Consider the following 25,824-nt stretch of genomic DNA (forward strand, 5'->3'; position numbering starts at 1 on the left):
ACAGTGTAATTACGCTCTATAAAACAGAGAGGGTTCTCGTAAGCCTCTCTGCAGCCATGTGAATAAGAGCAGCATATAACCGGCGAACAGGAAAACAAGTTGAGCTCTGACTGGAAGCATGACTCATTTTCTGCTCCACAAGTGTTAATGATGGGATGGTTGCCCACTTTGCCCCACCTCTTCCATGCATCCTATTGGCACTGCAACAAAGTGAAGCTCATGTAAATGAGGATCCTCAGTGCCAACCTGCAACATCTCTGCTGGCCTCGAATAACTCTGCATCCCTGATTGTTTGGCAAGGACTCAAGAGCGAGCTCCTCTGGGCTTTCAAACATTTCAAACAAGAGGCTGAGCAACTTCCACTCCCAAACAGAGGGAGGCCGAGGAGAAAAAGCCAACACTCAGAGGCCTGGTTCCACATTCAAGTTGAGCATTCGCAGTCGTCAACGGTGCGTTGGAGTTCCAGCAACAATAACAGAGAGCGACGGGGAGCCTGGACGGGGTACAGGCAGAAAACAAGGACAGATGTGTCCATAAAGTGAGCGAGCTGCGGGGCACCTCTCTCGTCTCTAAGATCGTTAAAATCTATTTATCTCCCTCTTGTTCCCGATCCAAAGTAGTGTTGACTTTTGGTGACGGTCAACTTCATCAATTAGAGAGATTGTTTGAAGGCCACATGTGATGAATAAAAGTTTGTAGCTGTTTTTAAACTATAATTGCTTTTGCAGCTTTTGCACGACAAGATGACACGTTAACATGAAATACAAACCAGAAACTAAAGTGAAAGGTTGAAACCCTTCATTCTCAATTTAAATTAACCACGTCCTGCAGCTAAAATGTTGATATAAAATGTGTAGACGCAATTACAGAGAAATTATAGCAGCGTAATTTGTTTATGTTCGACCAAAAAGTGCCATAAGTCTGATTTTCGCTGCCTGAAAGCACAAAATGACCACAATACATCTGATGTTGACCGGGCGGTTGATTACCACCAATGACTCTGTGATTGCATCGCCAGGTGTTGGGATTCCTGGCGTTCAGACTTCACTTCTTCTGTTTTGGAACAATATTCTCTGGACACTGATATTTTGAGACACGGCCAGTCTCTTGGAGTCGAATTTTGAATTGCTCAACCGCACACGGAGGATGGCGCTACAACCGGTGTCACATGACACGCGATGCGTTCAAGCCAAAAAGGTACGCATAAAGAAGTTTTACTCATTTAATATGATTTCAGAAATTAAGCAAAAAGTGTGAAATAGATCACACGTGTTTGGGAAATGTAAGAAAATAACTGAACTGAAAAGAGCTACAACAAATCCAGGGATATGAGATGTATTAAATTCTCGGCTTCAGAATCACTGGTGGGCCTTAAAGGTACTTCAGGTGGACAATAAGGGGTCATTTACAATAAATAAATACTAATTACTGTGTATGTAGATGGATTAGGGCACTGCATTGTCTTTGGTCGTCTTTCACGCGGAACATAAAATTATTGTGGCAAATGCTTAATTTTAGTCTCAAGTGTTGATAAGAGTTTTGCAGTTTTAAGTAATAATCTTGAAGATTTTCATGCGAATAAAAGTATGTTAACACACTATCTATCGCCAAATGAGGTAACACAATGGTGTCCTATGGCCCACTGATGAAAGCCTTTGCATTGCAGTATATAGTATTATTATGGACTGGGTGTCTGTGGCGACTTTCACAGAAAAAATCACAAGCGACGCCCAGTTAGTGACGCGTTTCCATCACCCAGCAGTGGTTGGTCTGCCAGAGAGGGTAGGTGGAGCTAAGCAGCTGCTTTTCCGGTCTCTGCAAGTGTTGCGTGTAATCAGTAATCTACTATGGCTGAACAAACAAAGAAAAGATCGATGACTACAGATACAACTTCAACAATAAGTGAAAATCCAAAGAAAATGAAACGACGCTCAGATGAAGCAAACAGTCTAAAAAGGAAAGCGACCGTCAGTGAGGAAAATCAAGAGTTACAACTGGAGCCAACCATGGACGTCACACATGCAACACTGTCTGGATATCTGGGAAGTGTGCTCCCGCAATTACCGTTTATCGCCATGGGTGCCGCCAAAGAGAACGAAACTGAGATCTTTGAGATATAACTTTAAGGTTTGTGTTGCTCTCTTGAATATTTTGAGATAGAAAACCTCTGCAACATTCATAAGTTTGGGAACAGCTGCTCTAAACAAAGTATAATCATGACTTAAGCGAGGTACACACTACACTAACCCCGAGGACAGCTGAGCACGACCTCTGTGGATTGTCACGTGGAACGAAAAGCAAGCTGACTGAAGGAGGAAGCACAACTTCCACTGTAACATATACAGCCCGTGTTCACGCCGTCTCCCAGACTTCATCCAGAGTTTATTCTTTTCTCTTTTTGAATTTTCAGTAAAAAGGCCAAAAACTATCATCGCCAATTCTTCCTGCCCGTCGTCCGCCATGTTTGTTTACTCTAAAGTTGAGAGATTTTGCGCGATTTCCAGTTTTGAGAGTCGGACTCTGGTGGTTTGTGAAATGAATCTGTCAGTGTGCGGTGTGGTTGCTCTCCACACACTACAGGAACAAAACTGTTAAATCTATCATTATTTGTCCTAAATGTGGGGTCTCTCACATCTTCAACATCTGTTCAGTTTTTTACAAATTGTTTAGTGTGAGTCAGGCCTTCAGATGTTGTGAAAGACAGAGTATTACATTATTTTACGCTTTCATCATAACAGATTAATCAGGGTGTTACACCACAGAGCAACATCCTGTGCACACCTGTGAAGATGTCTTGCCCCATTCCAGGAGAGCGTCCGTCTTTGCCGTTGTAGAGGTGCTGCGAGGAGGTGGAGCTCTGGAGGTGCTGCATGGACAAACAGTCACTCAGGACGTCTTGCTCCAGGTGAGGGCAGGGCCGAAGCTGTCGAACACAAAAGGGGGAAAAAAAATGTTTACAAGAAATGAAGTTGAGTCATTTCAAGAGAACTACATCTGGTTTGCAAGATTACACAACCTAGAAGAAACAAAGCCTCAGTTTTGTCTATTTGTAGGTCGGACCATTTGTGGGTGTGTTTTCTCTTTTTGCAATAACGTGATTGTAATGTTAATTTGAAACAGTAACTCAGCAAACGAGACTCTCAGTCAGGGGGAACCAAAGGGAAGATCATACGCTGCTTCTTGACTCATGCGTTGGCCTCGGACATTGCGGGTAAGTGATCAGTGTACCAACTCAGAGCCAATGCGAGATTGCTTCTGTTTCTATCAGTGCCAGCAGTAATGGAGGCAACTGAAGACACATTTCAGCTGGAGAGTCCGTCACACGCCAGGCAGAGGAAACCTCAACCTACAGAAACCTACAGAAGCCTACAGAAGCCTGTGTCTCATGGACAAACAGGACATCTGCTGTATGGATCATCGGAACAGCTGACCTCGGTGGATGTCTCTGTAATAAAACATTACAGCTGCTGTGGTACACCAGGACTGTACTAACAACATTATATCTCCTTCATTAGGGAAATTTGCCTTCAGAGAACCTGTAAATTAAAACAGGAACTTGAACAGGACTACAGCTGGTTGTGAGATGTCGACAGAAAGAAAGACATTTTAAACTATCAGTGTGTAATACAGTGTGTTTTGCAAGAATCATGACAAAGGGGAATCTACCAGAGGTCTCAATGGCGTCTGCTTTGGCTCCAATATCAGATGACGTTTATGAACAAACAATAGCTGTGGACACGCTCTGCCATCTTAGATTTACTACTCATTCAGAAAAATCTGATACAATTCAGTGATCTCTGGCAAAGACGTTTTAAATCGACCCCGTTTCACTGACAACATGTATTAATCACATTTCTCTTATGCCTCACTTTAAAGGGGTCAACTCTTACATGTTGGCAAGCTACAACTAGCTTTGTCTTTTGGTTAGCTGCAGCGGTTAAACATGGCAGTTACTCAGTGTAAGTAATTAGTAAAAATGTTATTGGTTCAGGCCGACTAACAGGTTGTTTGGTGGATTGAAGACGCAGGTGTGTCTTCACCACCAGCTTTTTAGAACGGGAAGTGTTCTGTTTGTACTACGCTTGTAGTCCGAGTAGTATTGACCAATCACGTATCAGCAGGCTGCGGCGTATGCAGGAAAAACAGTCCGTGTGGAGGCTCCCATCATCGTCATCTGACAACAATTTGGCTTCTTATTAATCTCTATAAACAGACATCTGCATGCCAACAGCTCACAATCTGCTCTAGATGAAAAATTTAACTTAACATAAATTGCCTTGACGCTGTGTCACAAAAGCTGTTTAGCGTTTAGATTTCCCAACTTCCTCAAATGCATCAGAAATGATGGATCAGACCTCCGTTGAACAAACGAGCATTTTAAAAGTAGTTTTCTTCTCCTCTTGAGGACAGACCTGACAAAGCTTCATTTTTACTTTTTACTAATCTGCATCATGATGTTGTTATTTCGGCAAACTTAAGACCCGTTAATTAAAGTAAATCGCAAGAAAAACGGTTTCTTTTTCAGGTTCATGCCACAGTAGTTAGCCAGAGTGCAGCCTCTATGTAACTTAGTATTTACAGTGAAACTGAAACTCACCACAAACAGAAAAACGGGCGCTCCACTGGAGGATTTAATGAACCAAGAATCTGTAGGGGTGAAATTCGCTTCACTTTTGATCTGAACACACCCTCGCTTCTCAAGTTGCTCACTGGACTGTAAACAATGTGGCACGCGGCAAAGGAAGTCTTGACTGGAAGTCCTTATCGCTAAACCGGGCATGCCAGGACAGACCGTTGTCCCCAGAGCCTCAGACGCTAGCCGATGGGCTCTGAGATTGGTGTAACCTCCTCCATCACACTGTGCAGCTGAAGGCTACAAGCAGTAACTTCCTCCTGCAGCATGCAAGTCTTCATGTAAGCCTTTCAGGACTTCTGTATGGTGCTGCTGCAGACTTCACGTGATAGTATCAAATGGACTACTTAGTGCACTGCGACCCCTTTAAGAACTGGTATCCTCTTTAATGTTAGTGATGCCTATATCTCCACCTAGTTAACGATTACACTGTAACCAGGCTGACTTTGAATGGAAGAACAGCTGGTGCAACTGGCTCTAATCACTTGATACAATATATGCGGGTTAAGTTAATCAGGAAACCAACATGTTAAGTGAATCTAAATTAACTGTGTACTTGTGTCATCATGCTGTGACATTAACTATGTAGAATAATACACATCTATCACAGAGCGTGTAATAGCGAGGAGCGATAACTTTACGATGCCAAGAGGCATAAAAACCTGGCGGGGCTGTTGTGAGTCATTTGGACCAAAACAAGGCAAGTAGATCTTTAAAAGAAAAAGCTGCAGTTACAGATGAGAAGGCCAAACCTTGTTCACCAACGTACTCCATCCATCATCGTCCCAACACTATTAATCTACCCATCTGTCTGCCTGTTCCTGCCTTTCCATCCGTCCACGAGTCCGACCTTTGTTTTTCCATGAAAATAAATTCCACATTTTGATTTCCTGGCCGGACCTCGTGTGGAAACATTCTTCAACATTATCACTAGAAACGACTCTCTCCTGTGATTATTCAAATAGAGTTCATCCACCTCAACAGATAACTTTATGCTCCGTCTTTAAGACCTTCTGGCCGGTGAAATTACACATGATTTGCCTGAATGACTCAGGGTAGTTATATTCCTAGCTGGCATCATGTACGTTATGATTTCACACTCAGATATTGTATGTCAGTAAATGTGTATGGGCATGTCCTCCTGGGGATCCTCGTGAGTGCCCTGCGAAACATTCATCACATGTAATTGGGGCTCTGTTTTCCCCGCAGCGACACTCCTAACAGTTTTTCTCCAGGCCGCTCCAAGAGTGGAGTCAGAGCGTTTGTTTGACATTTGTCCATAACATCTGGCCACTGGGGGATTCCACAGAACTGCTTATTAACAATGCTACAAGCACACATGTGTTTCCCTTTACAACGCTAAGCAAAGAAACACATCATCCAGCCTGCCACTATCCAGCCCCTTCCACAACAATGAGCCCTTTCTCTGTTATTTACCCGCTTCCAGTCGGGGAAAGAATGAGCTTTTGACCATGAACATGATGAAATGTGGTCAAACCTGATCTATTGTTGGGGGAAAGACATCCCTCTCCCCCGCCCCCGGCCTCCCAAACCCTTTATTTAGTCAGCTAGATGGATCTGGGGATAATGCAGATCAGAACAGGAGAGATTACATAAAGTGGTCAGTTTGTAAAACCTTTAGCCCCAATAAAGTCCTGCTGGAGGCTGACTTGAGAGGAGGTGCACAGTAGCTCTCGGGGAGGGCACAGCAGTGGTCTACTTTACATAATGCACAATGCAAAGCCAGCCAGTGTACGGACCACTGCAAAATGCAACACAATGGACAATACTCTTTACTCATTCATATGCATGTATCTTTTAGTTTCATGCTAAAAAAGTGATGCTAACAAATAGCTTCCTGTCACGACCGCAGGGCTTCACTTCTGTGCGTCTCTCTGTTGTAGAAGGCGTCTTACCTTTCTACGCACCTGTTGCTCTTTGGCCGAGTGGATCTTGACGTGTTTGCGGAGGGAGCTGGGATCTGTGTAGCGCTTGGTGCAGCCGGGGATCTGACATGCGTACGGTTTCTACAGAAGGGGGAAAGAAAACATCAGTTTGAGAAAAGTTTCATCACACATTTAAAATGACTTTATTGTAAGGATAGGGACACAAGAATTTGAGGTGTGATCAAGCCAAATGAATCGACAGTAAGTGTGAAATCTGTTGAAGTAAAGGCAAAGTCAAAGTCCTACCTTTCAGCTGAGAATGAGAGAATTTGAAGAAAGAAAGAGAAAAAGCAAGAAAAAGAAAAGAGAAAACATCAATTATAGAACACTTAAATACCAAATTACTGAAATGTAGAGTTATTTTTTCAATTCAGGACTTTAAAGTAATAATCTTGAAGATTTTCATGTAAATAAATGTCTGTTAAGTCACTATCTATCCCCGAATGAGGTAACACAATGGTGATTAAGGCAATGGCCCACTGATGAAAGCCTTCGCATTTGCAGTATATAGTATATATAGTGCGACTTTTAGGGAAAAAATCACAAGCAGCGCCCAGTTAGTGACGCGTTTCAAACACCCAGCAGTGGTTGGTCTGCCAGAGAGGGTAGGTGGAGCTAAGCGGCTGCTTTTCCGGTGTTGCGAGTAAACAGTAATCTACTATGGCTGAACAAACAAAGAAAAGATGGATGACTACAGATACAACTTCAAAAATAAGTGAAAATCCAAAGAAAAAGAAACAAAATCGACGCTCAGATGAAGGCAAACAGTCTAAAAAGGAAAGCGACCGTCAGCGAGGAAAATCAAGAGTTACAACCGGAGCCAACCGTATACGTCGGGTTTTCTGGGACGTTAGCACCCACTATAGCCTTTTAATCACCATAAGGTGGCGCCAAAGTGAATGAGAACTTTGAGATTATCACTTTAATGTTGGTCTATGCTCTGTTGCTTTGATGTCCAGGAGAAAACATTTATTTACACAACTTATTCTCTAAAGGCCAAAAATGAACCTGCTCGCACATCAATACTGATGATAAATATAAATTCAAGATAATATAAGAGATAAAGTGGAACATGGTTAAGTTGAAATAGGACTGTAAAGGGAAAAGGAAGACTTATATGTAGTAAAGGCTGTGCAGTGTCACTTGTTCCTTCAGTGTGTTTAAAAGGCCACGTTTCTAGTTTTAAGGAGAGAGATGGAGGCAGATTAGAGTAACCGACATGACGTCTGAGTAACGACTGCACTGTCATGGAGTTTCCTCATCACTTCACATTCTTCTCTTTAACCAAGCAAATACAGCGAGCAGCCGCCTGATTGAGGGATTTTTCCACTCCCGGCAACTTTTCTTTCATCCTCACGAATATAGGTCGGGCCATTAAAGTGAAAGTGGATACGCGTCTTTATTAGCTCTGCCTCCGTACCTCGACCTTCTCTGTAAATAAGCCATTGTTATTGCAAGGCGCGTACAGTGCCACTCATCTCTGCCATGTTTGTTTTGCCAAGCAATGCACCCAATACAGCGCGGAGTAAAGAAATCAAGCACAACTTCTGTGCAGAATAAATATCATTAAAGCTCGAAAATGATTTTCCCCCAAAGTGTTTTTGGCAAGGTGGGAGGCTGGGTAGCCACGGCGACGGCGTTAGCGGGGTGTTAATGTGAAGCCATAAGCATCGGGGTCCCAGATTAGCTGTATCGTTTGTCCTACTGTGGAAAGAGTGGGTGGTGGGAGAAAGTCTGCATTCAGGACACTGAAGTGAAAGTCCTGAATGATTTACTATTACGTGCACAGAAAGCTCTGCTGGCTGGCCAGCAGAGAAACACAGGGGGGAAATATTCTGGAAATATAAATATTATAAAAAATACTGTTACAATGAATATCTCTTTCATTTAACGTTTGGTAGAAAGTGGTGAATTTGAGCCTTTACAGATTAAAAAAATATTTCCCTGAAGCATAAAACTCATTAATGCTGATGTTTTATTATCACTGGCTTTTTCAGGACTGACTGCATCCAATTCTATCTTTGTTCTTTCCACAGAGTCAAAGGAGTGGAGAAAAACTTAAACAACAAATTTAACAAATGTAAGGCTCTGAAAAAGATTTTAAAAAGCTATTTAGCTCAACGTCTGTAATAATCTTGTATTAATAAAAGGAGGAGTTGTTTTAAGTTTGTGATTTTAAGGTGTGTACATTACATTAACTGACTTGACTAAACTGAATATAGCTCTATGGAAGCTTGGCCTTTTACACTGAGGTCACCTTAACTTAATTCCTGATATATAGAGCTGCGAAAAAATTAAGAGACCACTGCAAATTTTCCTTAAATCAGCACCTCTCTCTACATATCAATCTTCAGTCTTGAACCCCATTGAAAACCTCCTGACTGCAGTCCCATGATCACACGCCATCGAACAAAGCCAAGCTGTTTAAAATTTTGCACCAAGGGTGGCATAACGTCACCCAACAGCAAGGTTAAAGACTGGTGGTGCTAAGACGCATTGAAGCTGTAATTAAAAACCAGGTTATTCAACCAAATATTAATTTCTGAACTACGGATGTCAACGGTTAACCACTGAGAACATTACTGACCGGTTACGCATGTCAGTCTAAAGGTTCATTTGCGCACATTGCTTCACCATTAATCCAAAGCATGCGTGCTCATGAGTGCTGTGCATGTCTCCAGCTCCCCTACAGCGCTAACAGTGTGCAACACTAGCTTACGTTAGCTTGAAAATGTAGCAAGCAAATGTCAATAAACGACCGGTGTTGTGTCGAAGTCTGTTCCCCTAACACATGGAGGAGTGATCACATTGTTGTCTCATTTATTGTCTGATAAACAGTCAAGCATCTTGTATTTTATGTCATTTTGCCTCTTTTTATTCTTACAAAATTAGGTGTCAGTTGCCGGTTAATCGGTGTCGGTCTGCTGATAGCAAAATGAACAGAAACTAACATCCCTCTTCTGAACTCTTTCTAACTTTAAACAAAAGTATTCTCTTGTTTACTCTGGTTTACATATTTTTTGCATCTTTTTGTTATCTTAACCAGTCGTCATTTTCTGCAAATAAAAGACCCAGATGAGAATATTTGATTTGGAAGTAGGGAAAAATGTTGTTTACAATAAAGCAAAAGTAGATTTTGCACAAACACAAACCTATAAATAGAAAAAGAGAAAAACAGATTTTTGCAGTGGTCTCTTATTTTCTCTGGAGCTGTACAAACAGAGGCTAGCTTTAACATTAACAGAGCAGTTTTTAAAAGATTTCTGTTAGTTTGGCTAGAATCACTGAAGTTTACATATTTTAAATGGATTGATGGCAGATTTTAATATTTTATCTGATATTAATCTCAGACAGATATATGTAAAGAAGAAGTGTGTGGGTTTAAATAGGTTAGAAGAGTAGAAATTACTTTAATATCAAGAGGAGAAAACTGTAAAGTATGAGAAAAAACCAGTTCCTCAGCTGTGCTTAAATACATAATTTGAGCAGCATCTTGTTTACTCCCTGGCTGTGTTGGCGTGCGGACGGTGATAAAGTGAGGTATTGGTGGGGTGACTGAGACATGACGAGACGCAGCGATGGCTGACTCAACCTTTCCTTCCCTCTCAGCAGGTCAGAGAAACAGGCGACGCTCTGTGTGAGCTCGCAGCCCCGATCCAAGTCTGTCCGGGCCCTAAGCTGCGACTCGGCCTGAAGGAGCTGATCATTTAATGATCTGCGGCGTGTCACTGCCAGCGTGGAGGGAGTGAGAATGCCACACCGCTCTCTGACTGACGGCACGGTTAAGTCTGACACTGTCAAGATGTGGAAACAGGCAGTGAGACTTGGACGGCGGTGCAGTTATTTAATGTTGGTGTAAAAGAGGGAGCACACAGCAGACACACACTGTGTGGACATTCATTGCCAGTTATTCTAATGTATTAGCTCACATATGATCTAATTAGAATCATAATTCCATGCAGCCATCCTTCCTGCAGCACAGTGACCACCCAGACTATTTTAACTGTTGACCCGACGCAGGTTAAACTTTAATCTACCCAGGAGGAACATTAGGAGGCGAGACAGAGCAGGGAGTTTCTGACCGTGTCCAGGTGAGTGCGCTGATGCTTGGCGCGGTCGCTGGAGTTGCTGAAAGCTTTCTGGCAGCCGGGGTGCTGGCACAGGTACGGCTTCTCTCCTGTGTGGCTCCTCAGGTGGATCTTCAGGTTCTCCAGACGTGAAAATGCTTTGTTGCAGCCCTCGAACTGTGGAGGAGGGAAGCAGACACACACACGCACAGAGGACACATGAAACAGGATGGAGGAATGCAGGCACACACTCAGATACACGCAGAGCGACCAGGACAACCGCAGTGAGACAGGTATGCACGGGACCACACAAGGAAATAAACGAACGCCCACGTGCACGCATGAACACGCACGCACGTGGACAAGCGAACCCACACGCACACACGCAGAAAAAAAGAAATCAATCAGTATAAGGCTTGCATATTCTGGTACAATGTGGGCTCTGTATACATGCATGTCTGTGACTCAGAGAGAAGCTGTCCCACTTGTTCCCTCAGTCCCTTGATCTCTGCTCAGCTGGAGGAGTTCACTTTACACCACATATTCACCAGAAAAGTGAGAGACGTTTAAAACATGGGTGGTAGGATCGTGAGCATTTTTTCCATGGCTCTTGAATTACGCCGCCACTCCAAGGACTTTTGTTGGCAGCCACGTCCACTTGAGAGACAGCGGCGTGTGTGACAGTGCACCTGCATCAAGGCTGCTGCTGCTGCTGCGTCTAAATTGCAGGGGAAACTGGAGTGTGCCGTACAGTTAATGGGCTGTAATGCATAGCATGAGATAAGTGCTCTGCTGTTGCACTGTATAGTGCATTGGACTGACAAGTGACAGTGACTGTAAACAAGCTCGTATCCGATCCAGCTCGGCCCATTTGATCCAAAGCACTCAGCCAATGAACACCACAGATTTGTTAACAAGTGAATGATTCATGAGGCCTCTCACATATCCACTCCTGCTCCTGAGCAGAAAACACAGCTGATTGGTTAATGAGGCGGTCCGTGTCAAGACCCCCTACAGGTCCTGCTGTGTAAAGAGTCACTAAGTGTATGGGTGTACAGCAGTATAGGAGAATAGCTTAATGACAATTATAAACCTGAGCTTTATCTTATTAAAAGTAAACAGAAGCAATAAATATGCTGAGACTTGACTGTCAGAGAGTACAATAAAAGCAGGAGCTCTGTACAGCCACCTATCAGGCAACCTATGAGGACCTCAGATGCAGGGCTTGTGTTCATAATGTTTTTTTAAGAGTTTAAAATAATAATCTCGGGGAGCTGGTTTAGCTCAGTTGGCACGCGCCCCATATACAGAGGCTACAGTCCTTGTCGCACTGATCGCAGGTTCGACTCCCAGTCTGCCGATCATTTGGTGCATGTTGTCCCCAACTCTCTCCTCTCAACCTTTCCTGTCAATCTTCAGCTGTCCTATCAATTAAAGGCAAAAAGCCCCAAAAATAATCTTTTAATAAATGTCTGTTAAGTCTCTATCTATCGCATTTGCAGTATTACAGACTGGGTGTTTGTGGCGACTTGAAAATCACTTTAATCTGCTTTTCCGGTCTCTGCAAGTGTTGCGAGTAAACAGTAATCTACTATGGCTGAACAAAAAAGAAAAGATCGATGACTACAGATACAACTTCAAAAATAAGTGAAAATCCAAAGAAAAGGAAACAAATTCGACGCTCAGATGAAGGCACAGTCTAAAAAGGAAAGCGACCGTCAGCGAGGAAAACCAAGAGTTACAACCAGAGCCAACCGTGGACGTCACACATGCAACACTGTCATAATATCAGGGAAGTGTGCTCCAGCAATTGCTGTTTATCGCCACAGGTGCCGCCAAAGAGAACGAAACTGAGATCTTTGAGATTAGCACTTTAAGGTTACAACTTCAAGAAGGCGACATGCAGATGCCTGTCTCCACTTTAGACAATCTGCTGAGAGTTTAATGGTTATTTATTTCTATTTTGGTTTGTTTTATGAAACATGTCAGTAGCTGACCCAAAGCTTAACGTTTTTTAAGATACTGCACATTCAGAAATTTCAAACTTTTTCCTGTTTTGAAACTTAAACAGTCGTACAGGAACTAAAGTCAGACCCTGGGTTACAGAGTCCCTCAAAAGGTTGTCAGTCCACAATAAAAAATTCTTGTGGTAAAAAACATTCTATCAAGTATGATTTGAAAAGGTCCAACTTTGGCTCCCTTAATTTGTAGTATCCAAGAATACACACAGACAGCAAGCAGCTTTTAGAAAGTGTGTTACATCTGCATAAAAAAAATCTACACTTCTATTTTTAAACATGTATCAATGAAAGATGGAAAAAAATGTTTACTGTGTTGATAATGAGATTCCAGACATTCCAGACATATAACTAATTATTATGTGTCTGGAAAACCGAATCACAGCCGTGCTGATATTCAGTATAACATCACTCCCTCTCGTGTGATATTGTTTTTATACAACAGTTAAACAAGCGGCAAACAGTAGTAAAAAGTAATAATCAACAACTGATAACTTTTTGCTCCACCATGTGGACTGTTGTTGCCAAGCAACCCAAACATTCTCCTGCACTCTTTGTCTACAGGTTACAACAGATCAGCTGTTTTTTATCATGTATATTTAACTGCTTGTTTTAATGTATCATCAGCAAGAGTCCGCTGTGTGATTCAGAGGTACCAGCTTGATTAATGTAGACATACACGGTTTGCTGTAATGTTAATTAACAGTATTCAGAACACTGAGGCGGAGTGATACACAGAGTGAAAAGTCCCAGTGATGTTGTTCTTTATATCAGCACTCATGGAAAGCCTCTTATCCAATCGGATTACTTGGGTGGAACTAACTGTTGTATAAGAGTAATTATTCAACGTCAAGAGAAAACATTGTAAAACAGGGTGCAGCTTCTCCAACTTTAAACTCTCACGTTTCCACTTAAATGTCTTCTAAAATAACTTCTCTGGCTTAAATCTTACTACAACTTATTTCTATCAAAGGGCTAAGCTGACCTTTTGGACAAACTGTTGCTGCAGCCTCTACTGTCCATTGTATGCTGACCTTTAGTGAAGCCCGCTGACAACAGGTCGGGTTACGGCTAAGGAGAGAGTGACACCATTCTTCTAATGGGCCTTCAGCTTCATCTGGGCTCAATACTCATCCTCCTCCTCTCCTTCTTTCACTCACACAGCACAGGCAGGGCCTTCTATTCACTGAGGCTCCATTTAATATAGGCGAAACCTAAGCCAGGCATGGTAGGGCCGGGTTGGGTGACCAGGATGATCTGTGGGTGTGTGTGTGTGTGTGTGTCTTAATCTGCTGATTATAGATACACAACACACAGCTCCTCATGCAGTTTGTAAGACCTTTAAGGACTTAGGTTTGGGAACAAAAGGTCTCAATGAAAGTATTTAAGCATTCTGAAACTTAGTGGCATGGACACAATGCATCTCTGGATCTGTGTATTGCATGTTGTATAATCTGGAGAAATGCATGACATCAAACCTGACTTCATATCCAGACATGAAAAGGAATTTGAATGAAAAAAAACTTGGATTAATCAACACACACATATTCTGTCTCGCCTTCAGCAGACAGCCGTGAAAACCGTCTCCTAGAGTTCACATTTTACAGCGTTGTACAGCGGAAACATATTATTCTAAAGCCATGCCAATCAAATGTTTCAGCTGGAAACGAGAGACGCAGCGAGGGTGGGAAAGTTTAATAAAAATCTCCGTGCCGAGGAACATCCACACGGCCGCACCAGTCATGACAGACACGGTCCATGCTGGCTGCTGAAATACGGCGCCGGGCATTTGAGTTTGGAAAACAAACACGGCTATTATTGACGTGCCAAATGTGTGTATTTATGTATACGGGAATAATCACTCTTTCATTGCTTTCTTTTCCGCTATACAAATTTGAGGCTAAATTATAGTTACGGGCCCTCGGAGGAGAGCGTGTTAATCGTGTAGAGCGTGTTATTACTCTGACGGCTGAGAGCGAGGCTTTCCTGCCTGCTGGGAAACCGAGAGGCACTGCCACCTCAAGGCATGGATATAACACAGAACACTGCATGAAAAATTTGATGTTACAGTAAGGTGTTTAAGTGTGGACAATTTGCTGGTTAAAACTACTTCTTTCAGTGAGTTTAGATTGTCAAAAACCCACTTATAATTGGACGTTAGGGGGGGCGCAGTGCTGGGCAGTTAGTGCGCTCTTATTTTGGTAAAATCTGTGACCCATGGCAATCACATTTCCCAGGTTGTGGGTTTGATCCAACTAGATTAAAGAATGAAAGGCCTTTTAGAATAATATATGCATGTTAAATAAGCATATATGTGAGTAGGAGCCCTGTGCACGCCATGAAAAGTCGCCTTAACAGTTTAGAAAGTAATGAATGTTTAAGTTAAAGTGGTGTAAACAGAGAGTTGTGCAAGCTGAAGCGTTCGACACAGGATTGACTTTACTTTGATATTATCTATAAAAACAGTTTAGACAGCTCTAATCACATTAATTGCTTTAAACATGTTTAGCTTTCCTCCGTCTAAGCTAAAGCAGCAGATCGCCACACGAAGGGAGCGGGATTTGAAGCCCCGTTTGACACCGTCTCACTCTTGAGCGAGGGGGGCTTCAGTAGCTCGGTAAACATTCGGGATGACAGCGGGGTCTTGACATGGCTGAAAGGGTGGACGGGCAGCTGATCACGACGGACAGATTATGGGCCCAGCATGCAGGCGAGTGGAGGAGCAGGGGCGCGCCTGAGGCCTTCATGGGAAATGACTCCTGACTGGCAGGGAGAAGGCCAAACTTTGTTGGGGCTTAAAGGCGGCAGTGTACGGTTCTCCTCACATGCGGCGGCTCATTAGCAACCTGCAGGAGCTGCGAAGATGGAAACAAACAGGCCGTTATGGAGGGGTGTCGGGAGGAAACATGGCTGCTGACGTGCAGGACGGACACCTGATTAAAAGCTTTAAGAAGAAGAGAAATGCAGAGAGGGAAGAGAAGAATAAGCTCCAATGGTCAAGCTGCTCTGGGGTTGCAAGGAAGACTCCTTCAGCACTCTCTCTGGCCGTAGGCAGTAATTGTGGATCAGGCCTCTGACTAATGATGAGGATATGGAGTCAACCGTTCGGCTGCTTATTAGCATGAAATTCACTATTACTCATGTTCAGACAGGGCCCCCCATAAAAGAAAAAGGTTCTCAGAGTCTTTACAGGTCCTCCGCTAAGTTTAGTTTTACCCAATACATCCAGGCTCCTTTACAGCCAAGCCTTACAGACACGATGAAGGGCAAAGAGTTTGGTGGCAGAAGAAAACACTGCCAAATACAACATGTTACAAAGTGCCAACGCTCACAAGCAGCCTGTATAACTTTATAAGTCTGAAAAAAGGGGGTTTGAGGGGAGTGAGTCGGTTTATCACAAGGTGTCTTTCTCTGCCCCGACCAACGAGGAAAACCACCAACACTTCAGGATCTGTTCGGAGGGGAGGCTGCGGAGCGGAGCGCCCCGGCTGCGGATGGGAGGAACATGTGCATTTAATCTGCCTGCTTCCAAATGCCCTGTGGCAACCACAGCAAAGAGCAGAAAAACGTAAATGGATGAAATTATATCCATATGATTCAACGAGACAGCTAAGGAGAGGCAGGTTTCTCATGCACTTCGTCAGGATACAAAATTAAACACAGCTTGGCTAAAACATTCGCATTACATAGTTTACATATATCATTTCCACTGCGGAGCGGGAGCCTTTTAGCAGCCAGCCTCTTCTTCTGCAAATAGGGCTTTAATTACAATCCAATATAGTGCTGGGTGTTTTTTTTATTTGTCTCAGAGCTGCAGAGAAATTAATTCACACACTTTGTTTTCCCCTGGTATCATCTTTTTCTCTATCTTCTGCTCTTTGCTGAAGCTTTGGGAAGCCTTGATTTATGACCGGAGAGATATGAGTACACGCAGCAAATGAGTGAAAGCGAGGGAGTGTTGTCCAGATGCGAGCAGAGCGAGAGCTCAGCCGATAAATTGGTGGCAGGAAGTAGTCATGTAAATGACTAAAGAAATTGTTCTTAACAGCCATTTTGCACTCATGCCTGAATAGTTTGGGGGCCAGATTAAAAACTCTGTGGATGGCACAACAGGAAGCGTTCCTATGATGACTAAATGAGGGCTGCTCACATAATGAGCCGGCCCAGCTGGTCGGCTCCGCTCACAGGCCGTTTGCTGGAGATTGAGGAGGAAGTGTAGTGATGGATCTGAACCCCTGCTCCCGCGGTGGAGGCCTGGCACAGGGCGAGCCTGGCTGCACAACAACATAGTGAGGCTTCATGGAAGCACTTAACCTGCTGTGATTCAGAGGCCTTCGTTCAGATGTCGACCAGCTCCGCAGCCCTGCATCAGATTAGAGAGCTAAGATGTGATTTCCTCTCGGAGCGGGCAGCCTGGGGTTTACCGGTTCACCAGGTTGAGGGGAAAAGGAAAACAGGGTCACGTTCTCAAAGAGATGAAGCGGACTGACAGGGAATAGGATATGTCTCGTGTGTTATCATGCAGCGTTAGCAGAGAGCCACACCGACTTCCAGCTTGATGCCCCGGTATATTACATTTTCCTTCTGGGCAAAGCTCAGGATGTCAAGAGGCGTACTTTACACTCAGCTGTATGAACACGTGTCTCCCTTTGAAACAGACTCATGTTTGTCATCATATCACAGGCTACATCTGTCTGTCCGAGCACTCTGTAGGCCTCCTTACATCCATTTTTACTATGGCTGCGTTCAAACTTGACAGGCCTGTAGTGTTCGCGGAGTATTTGGCCCATGCTATGTAACAGGAGTACAAAAACCTCCTGTGCTTTTATGAGAGGCCTAAACATCCATCCATCCATTATCTATACCACTTGTCCTGTTCAGGGTTGCAGGGGGGGGCTGGAGCCTATCCCAGCTGTCATTGGGCGAGAGGCGGGGTACACCCTGGACTGATAGCCAGTCAATCACAGGTCTGACACACAGAGACAGACAACATTTCATGCTCTCACTCACACATACAAGTTCAGTCCAAAAGCAACCTCAAGGTATTTTCTGGCTGGGGAAGGGAGGCGTGGGAAATCTGACGAGCGGGCGCAATCCCGCTGCCAGAGTTGAAAGATCTTGAACTTTTTTCTACGCAACGTGCAGAAGTAACCAAATAAATGACAATGCATGAGAGACTAATCCTTGCTGTATGTGAGTTCCGTGAGATATACAGTATAACCACTTTGTAAACAGTTAACAGGATATAAACAGGAGAGCCTTTGCATGAAGACTGGAGGTGTCAGGTGAAGTAACGTTTTAACTTAAGGTAGACTATATGTTACGTTAGTTAGTAACGGTTACCAAGTTACAACTATGCTAATTAAGCTGGTTATTATAGCCTATAGAGAGAAAATACACTTGTACTGGCAGGGATACATTAGTGCGCAGAAGCTGTTTCCATGGTTACCACACGTAAAGCGCCTGGCTTTAACTCACGGAGGGCTTGTGCTTGTCTATACACATGAGGAGCGCAGTGAGACCCCAATTTTTAATTACTTCAGTCATTTAATTTTTTCTAAGAGCAGGAAATGCAACACAGTTTTCTCTTAACTAAACCTTGTGGGGGCGCTGGTGTAGCTCAGTTGGTAGAGCGGGCACCTCATGTATAGAGCTTACAGTCCTCGACGCAGGTTCGACTCCCGGTCTGCCGGTCATTTGGTGCACGTCGTCCCCCACCATCTACTCCCCTCATTTCCTGTCTATATTCAGCATTCCTGTCTAATAAAGGCAGAAGCCAAAAAAGAGTCAGATATTAAATATTATTGGAAATGTCAGGAGATCTGACAAAGTTAGATCTCTGCCAAGAGTTTAACATAAAATATTATTTAAACACGAGACCAACACGCAAATTCCTGTCACATGTTCTCTGTTAGGTCCGCATCTTTTAGGTCCTTTTTGTGTTACTTTGCAAAACGGCACAAGAAATGTACATCATTCTTAAAACTTCTACATTTAAGATGTGTAAGATATTTTTTGTGCAGATGAATATTGGCTAAATAACTGTTGGATATGAGAGGGATATGAGGAGGTCACATCAGCGAGGAGACACACGATCCTGTGACCTCTCGTCTGGTGAAAGGCTTCGGACCATCCCACTTTGTCTGGTGACAGTGTGTTTATTCTCATTAGCAATCCAAACCGCGTATAATGGCTAATTAGAGTGCAACACAAAGCTTTCAGTGCCGCAGCCATTAGTAACCATCAAGGCATTAATTATAAACCCATCGAAGAAATCCGAACCGGCCGTGAAAAAGACAGACTGGAGGTTACGCAATGAAAATCCTAAACATGATCTGTGTTCTGAGCCGGCGCCGGGACTGATGTTACTGGCAGTGAATGCAGGATCCAGTTTGACGGGCCCATGAGCTACGGCGTCCTCTGACACCCGGGCTTCAATCTGTCCAGCACCTTTCACTCACACCTGCCTCTATTCGCACTGTGTCTCTGTCTGCTCTCTTTGACCCCCTTCTGCCAATACGCTCCTCTCTCTGCCGCCATTCAATGGGGTGTTACTGACCCCAGCATGCTCTGGGACTCTATATCAGTGCTATTGGGGGACGATTAACAACAATGTAAGGTTTAATGAATCCTAATCCCTGTTCACTAAAGTCCCTCAATCCGTCAGGCATTCTTTCCTTTATGTATAAACCTTACTTTAACCTGTCTTTCTTCCTTCTAATGTAATTTCCTTAGTTGAAATAATCCAAACAAATAGAACATGTGTGACAACCCTCGCACACTTGTGATTGCATTTCATTGTTGGCCTGTTGAGGCCGCTGCTAATGGAGAAATTGGCATCTTCTGACATTGCCACAGGTCTGGAAGGATGCCGCTGACTCAGGCAACAACTCCTGACAATTACCATTTATACTTTAAAAAGAAAAGAATATCCACTGCGAGACCACAGCATCAATCCAAAAACCCACAGTGCATTGCCCGAGGCTGATTTATAACAGCGTGAAAGTTTGGCTTCTTGCTGTAGTCGGAGAAAACTCAGAGCTAAGCATCCATCAACATTTTATTTCTCCTTAAATAAAAACAAGGTAACACTTCCTGCTTTGTGATTTCAGGTAATTAGCTGGATCTATTTTTCTGGCCCACTTGCTTTGTGCCGTCCTGACATGATGAATACAACGGTCGATGTAAAAGAGTTCCAATATCATAGAGACGTGTTAAAATAAAAGCCGCTTTCTGGCAAACCGTTCAATGTCCACATAAGGCAAGAGTTGACACAGCTGTCTAAAGGCTGGCCTCCTGTAGCAGACACTGAGCGACTCTCTAACTCCAACGTGACAACAAATAAACGCTGCAGAAGCCCCGCCGAGCTGCCAAACCAAACACCTTGATGCCAGACGCTCTGTAGTATTCAGACAGAAAACATGCCAGCTAAATGAAACAATAGGTCAACATGGCATCGTGATCAACACCAGCCCAAGGACTCAAGCAGGGCGCAGGGGAAAGAGAGAGCGCATTTATGCAACCCTCAGGAGGGAGAACCAGACCACAAAGCCTTCTGGGTAAAAAAAAGCAGCTGCCCAAGAAATGTGGTGCAACCGAGATGCCACGCTGCCCCTAGATTAGTTCACTCGTCGGCATGCCAAGGTTGTGTTCTTTCCTTCTCTCTGCGGGCTTCGGGGTCCAGTTTCCAGTTCTGTGGATACGGCTGGTTGCAATATATCAGACCGCGCGAGACATTCAGAGTGTCAGCTCCAATAAGGGCTCAGGCGTTCTCAGCAAGCACATCACCATTCATTCACATTTCAATAAATCAAATCACCACATTTCAGTGTATATTTCTCCATTCATATTCAATCATTCCAAATCCAAACCAGCACGTCAGTGCCCACCGTCCTCCAGGAAAACACATTTATTAAAGGACAAATCCACTCCCCATTCCCCAGCAATCATGATTGATTCGCTAACGGCAAAAATCCTAAAGGTTCCACTTTTTTCTGGTATTCTACGTTAAGTGTTTTTCATATTTATGGAATATTTCCTTTCAATTTCTCAACACACAAATGTTTATGTTAACTGTAATATGAGTCCTGGCCTGGTACTCGCCTCGCACAATTTGGAGGAACATTACGTTAACATTTTTAACATCTTCCTGGCTGTACTCCAAACCTTTTATCCTTGGAGCCCCCCCGCTTGTATCTAAGAAAGGCTGAGCACCCCGAGCCCGCACACACATACAGCAAAACAATAAAGTGATTAATTCCAAATCTTTATTGGCACAAATTAACACCAATCACCTGGTAGTTCACAGAGCTGCGGCCTACAAAGAAGCTAGCTATTATATTTTAATGAGGACCAAAAAAATATATTTTTTAATAGTGAAACCGACTTATGATCAAGTAAATGTTTTTATTATGATTTTATTTGACGTGCAAATCTAATCTTCAATCAGACAGTGCCTCAAGGTTTTTCCGCTCTGTGTGCCTCGTGTTTTTGAGGGAACGCTCTGAGCGCCTCGAGTTGAAAAAACGTCAACTCAAAGCAGAAAACGTCACAACGTCATGGACGTTTTTTTCTCATTGTCCAATAGGATGAAAGGAGAGGCGGGCCTTCTGTCAGTTTAATTTTTTTATAATGGTTAGGTTAATGACAGCTAATGATTCGTTGGTTGCCTTAACAACAGTAAAAAAAAAAAAAAAAAAAAAAAAGGCACAGCGAGCTGCTCTTTTTCTAACCGAAGGCTTCAACAAAAAAGGCAGTGCGGTGCGCCTCATGTTTTACAGCCTGCAAAACGCACTCTGTCGGATCGAGCCCAAAGCCTCACGCACCCCTAGCGCCCCCCCAAGGGGGGGAACCACTGCTTTAAATCGTGCATGACCTTATCTACATGTTTTGGTTTTATGCACTTTAAAATAAATTGGCATCACAGTTGTGCTTTTATTTTCTCAGTTTTGCCCCTGATAAGGATGCTGCATGATCCAAATGACAGCTGCTACATATAGCAGTATAAAAAAAATTACAGAAAACACTCTGACTTAAAGGCTTCTTACTTCTACTGTAATTCCTCCTGAATAACTAAACCAATCTGCTTCTAAATCCTGCATAAACCTTTTTACATTGATGTTAAACTAATCTAAAGCTGAACCGACACAATGTGAAACAGATGTTTATAGAAGTGAACAGAAAGCGAGAGCGCGTTTTTCTGGAGACAGTTAGAGACCGTTGGGGTGTAAAACTCTACGGGGGAGAGGTAAACCCAAGCTTAAATATCAGAGTCCGTGTGGTGCCAGTTCTGCCGGGTCACGCACTCATAAAGCAGTGTACAAACAAATTGAATCAATCTGTGTCCTTATGTGTCCTAATGCTAAAGACTCTCAGCCCCCACTCCCTCTCTGTCTCATTATCAATCACTACAGTAGATGTGGGCTCACTGTTTTGATACATTTAACACCACAATCCACGCCTCAATGTACCTCTCAGATCTTTCCATTTGGATCCCTCTTCACTCTCTCTCTGGTGGACATGTGAAAACACACACACGTCTCAGCTTGGAAAGCTTGGGCGACTTGTAATAAACACTCGAGTTGTGTGCGCAACGCTTCAAAAATGCTCTCAAGTCGGCATTCAGTGCATACCGAATCACTTGTCATGCATAATGCCTTGTGATGAATTCTGGGCACTTTTTTTGAGATGACATCAGTGGAGCTGGATTGCCTGTCTGGCTCCGTTTCTTCCGACCTTCACTCCGTTTCTCAAACATTCAAATTAAAGCCGGCAGACTAACCACAGAACACCGCGGTGCATAATTTAAACTTGACACCCTGAATGTAAACATGTCTTTCGCTACATAATTTATCCATACTTCTCTTAGTGTTTGTTTTGCACGGTAGCAGCTCGGTTTCTCATATATATCAGCTGCAGGTCTCGCGCTGTGTGCTGTGTGGGTCTGGCTGGGTGGAGGGATACGCTCGTCCTGGGGTTGCGGCTCGGCCCTGAGGCAGAAGTGTGTATAAAAGTCCTGCTTGTTTGCTTGTTCGGTGAGGTGCTGTGAAGGCGGCAGATGTTGGTTCTGTGCAGTGCCCTCTGCCACACTGACGAGTCAGCAGAAAACAAAAAACAAACATCTCTTGGGGATTTACGTTTGTTCGACACACACACACACACACACACACAGATGCGACCAACTGAACAGCTTGGTTTGGATGTTTGCTCCTGTGGCACAAATAAAACAAGGCCGGTGTGCGTATGTGAGGAGTGGGAGAGGACGCAGCCTCAGACGAGAAAGGGGCAGTTGTGTCTTTGCCCCACAAACAGACGGTTGAGTACGCCTCCACAATGCACACGATCCATGACGGCACACAGCAAAGAAGCACTACTACTGACCACTAACGAACATGGGGAGGTTTTTTAGGAGTCTAAAAACGCCCGTGACTTTTTCATCCCTTCAACAGCCCCCTGATCACGACGGAGACCCTGACAACACGCCCACGCTTCATCCACCCGATGTATTAGTAAACTGATCTCGCTGAGTAAAGAGGTTAAATTGATTAAGGGTTTTGGATGGGACACAATTATGACACAATCTCTGTGCAATGTATAACCAGCCGCAGCCCTGGGTCTTCGGGTTTCCGATACCAGAGCGTGATAAAATATCGAGGAAATTGGGAAACTCAAAATATTGCATTCCAGACAAATGCAATTAGAGTGAATCACATGAAGTGGATCCTGCCTGCTTTGATACCTGGTGATGAGGTTGAAAGAAAGGTAGCTGAGGAGGTTTGACCTTTTGGAGTTTGGGTTCAGCAGTGTGCAATATGTTTAAGACGTGTTCTGCTGCTTGTGTTGTGCATGTTGTACCAATTTCTTCTGTTAGCTGTATTTCCAGAAACAACAGGAAAAACAATGCATGTGCATAAATGTCTCCCTTTAGCTTTTCCCTGCAACGGTTTGTTATTTGGTGCCTTGATCCAGCTGAATGTATTACCCTTTAAGTTTAAATGCTCACATATATATGAGCATTTTGTGATTTATTATCATTGTCCAATTGTAGAAGCCCCGAACCAGCAGCTCCAGTCTCATGCCAACACTTTTTACCACACAAGGCTTGTCTTGAGCAAGAAGTTACTTTGCAACAATTTATTATCCATAGCCACTTATCCTGTTCAGGGTCACGGGGAGGGGGGCTGGAGTCTATCCCAGCTGTCATTGGACGAGAGGCGGGGTACGCTCGAGCATGTCTTTGGACTGTGGGAGGAAGAGAAGAGAACCCACACACACACGGGGAGAACATGAAAGGCCCGCTTCTTCAACTTCATCCGAACTGGGATTCGAATCAGGAACCTTTTAACTGGGAGGGGACAGCGCTAACCACTGCACCACTGTGCAGCCTAGAAATGAGCATACTATTACAATTTTTTAGTGACTGGAAATCCTATTTTTGTCAGGTGTAGGATGAAGACGCACTGAAAACCTGATTGAATAAGTATGAAATTCTGTACACAACAGTTGAAATGCTGATGATAAGAGTAAGAGGAATACATCTTCAGACGTTATGAATCTTTAAACTAAATTAATATGGAACAGAATTAAAATAGTTTTGCAGCGCTAATATTCAGTGTTTATTAAAGAATCCTACAAAAAGTATTGAATGATTCAAAATTAATATTTGAATGACATCAATTTTTAACCTATAAAAGTCCAAGGCTTCAATTACTCACTTTGCTGATTAAGATCGTCACTTTTATTCATAACTGCATCATCAACGTGCAATTAATCTAGGGCGCTGGTTTAGCTCAGTTGGTAGAGCGTGCGCCCCATGTACAGAGGTTGTAGTCCTGCTCGCACTGAGCGCAGGTTTGGCCCCTCGGTCTGCCGATCATTTGGTGCATGTCATCCCCCACTCTCTGCTCCCAACATTTCCTGTCTATCTTCAGCTGTCCTGTCCAATAAAAGCAAAAGCCAAAAAAAGAATCTTTAAACAACATGCACTGATCTTACCAGAATTTAACGTTTTATTATTAATTAAAGATAGTTCTTATTTTCTTCTATTTTGCGGCACCTTATGGTGATAAAAGGCAATTGTGGGCGCATACGTCCCATTTAACCAGACGTCTACAGTTTGCTTCCTTTGTCACGGTTGTAACTCTTGATTTTCCTCACTGATGGTCGCTTTCCTTTTTAGACTGTTTGCTTCATCTGAGCGTCGAATTTGTTTCTTTTTCTTTGGATTTTCACTCATTTTTGAAGTTGTATCTGTAGTCATCGATCTCTTCATTGTTTGTTCAGCCATAGTAGATTGCTGTTTACTCACAACACTTGCAGAGGCCGGAAAAGCGGCCGCTTAGCTCCGCCTACCCTCTCTGGCAGACCAACCACTGCTGGCTGATGGAAAACGCGTCACTAACTGGGCGCCGCTTGTGATTTTTTCCACAAATGTCGCCACAGACACCCAGTCCATGTGTTGGAAAAAGCATCACTAACACTAACTCTAACTAATACTGCAAATGCAAAGGCTTTCATCAGCATCTTGATATAACTTGGTCAGAATTCCATATGACAAACAAACAGACTGTTACATTAGTTAACATGTCAAAATGTTTTAGCATCTCGCTAAACAAAAACATGCAGAGGGACGTATGTTGTGGTCGAGTAAGTGTTGAGTGAATCATGCGCTCCTAAACTCAGATCTAAATGATAGATAGATAGAGAGGGGGGGGGGGTGTTGGCGGGTATAGACAGTATTGGACCACAAAACTGTAAAAGACTGACTGGAAAAACTTCTTTGACAAGAAGTTGGCCTGACCCGCTCAAACAAGCAAGATCCATCCATCCAAAGCTTTCAGTGGTTTGATGCCAAAACATCAGCCCCAGGGCCAAGAGCCGGGAGTTTCATCATCCCAACATCATATGTGGACAGTGATGCGTTACTATTAGCATGACGACCGCACTGCCAAGCGGCACAGCAGACCTGACAGCGAGGCAGACGATAACTGCTGCTGTTACGGGTTTGTGGAGAGATAGACTGTTAAACTACCTGATGAACTCATTTGGCTGAGAATGACTGACAGAGTTAATTCTAAGACTGACTTAACGCTAAGCAGAGGCACAGGACCTTTAAATAAGGAGCTATAAATTGATCTTCGCCAGGCCCTTATTCAGGCCTG

The 25,824-nt window shown here is 43.6% G+C and overlaps 1 protein-coding gene across 1 annotated transcript in view; it reads right to left on the reverse strand.

Annotated features, from left to right (window-relative positions):
• The window catches only part of LOC138607968 (zinc finger protein GLIS1), a 75,723-nt gene that overhangs the window by 12,519 nt on the left and 37,380 nt on the right, over window positions 1-25,824 (reverse strand). Inside the window, exons 4-6 of the mRNA XM_069680633.1 lie at window positions 10,662-10,823; window positions 6,550-6,660; window positions 2,782-2,923 (exon numbers count right to left, since the gene is read on the reverse strand). Coding sequence (XP_069536734.1) covers window positions 2,782-2,923; window positions 6,550-6,660; window positions 10,662-10,823 — 415 coding nt within the window. The remainder of the gene's footprint in view (window positions 1-2,781; window positions 2,924-6,549; window positions 6,661-10,661; window positions 10,824-25,824) is intronic.

The sequence above is a fragment of the Semicossyphus pulcher genome, unplaced genomic scaffold (genome assembly GCF_022749685.1).
Source record: "Semicossyphus pulcher isolate SPU_LCO1_2020_fin unplaced genomic scaffold, fSemPul1.0.p SCAF_4, whole genome shotgun sequence".
Taxonomy (NCBI): Eukaryota; Metazoa; Chordata; class Actinopteri; order Labriformes; family Labridae; genus Semicossyphus; species Semicossyphus pulcher.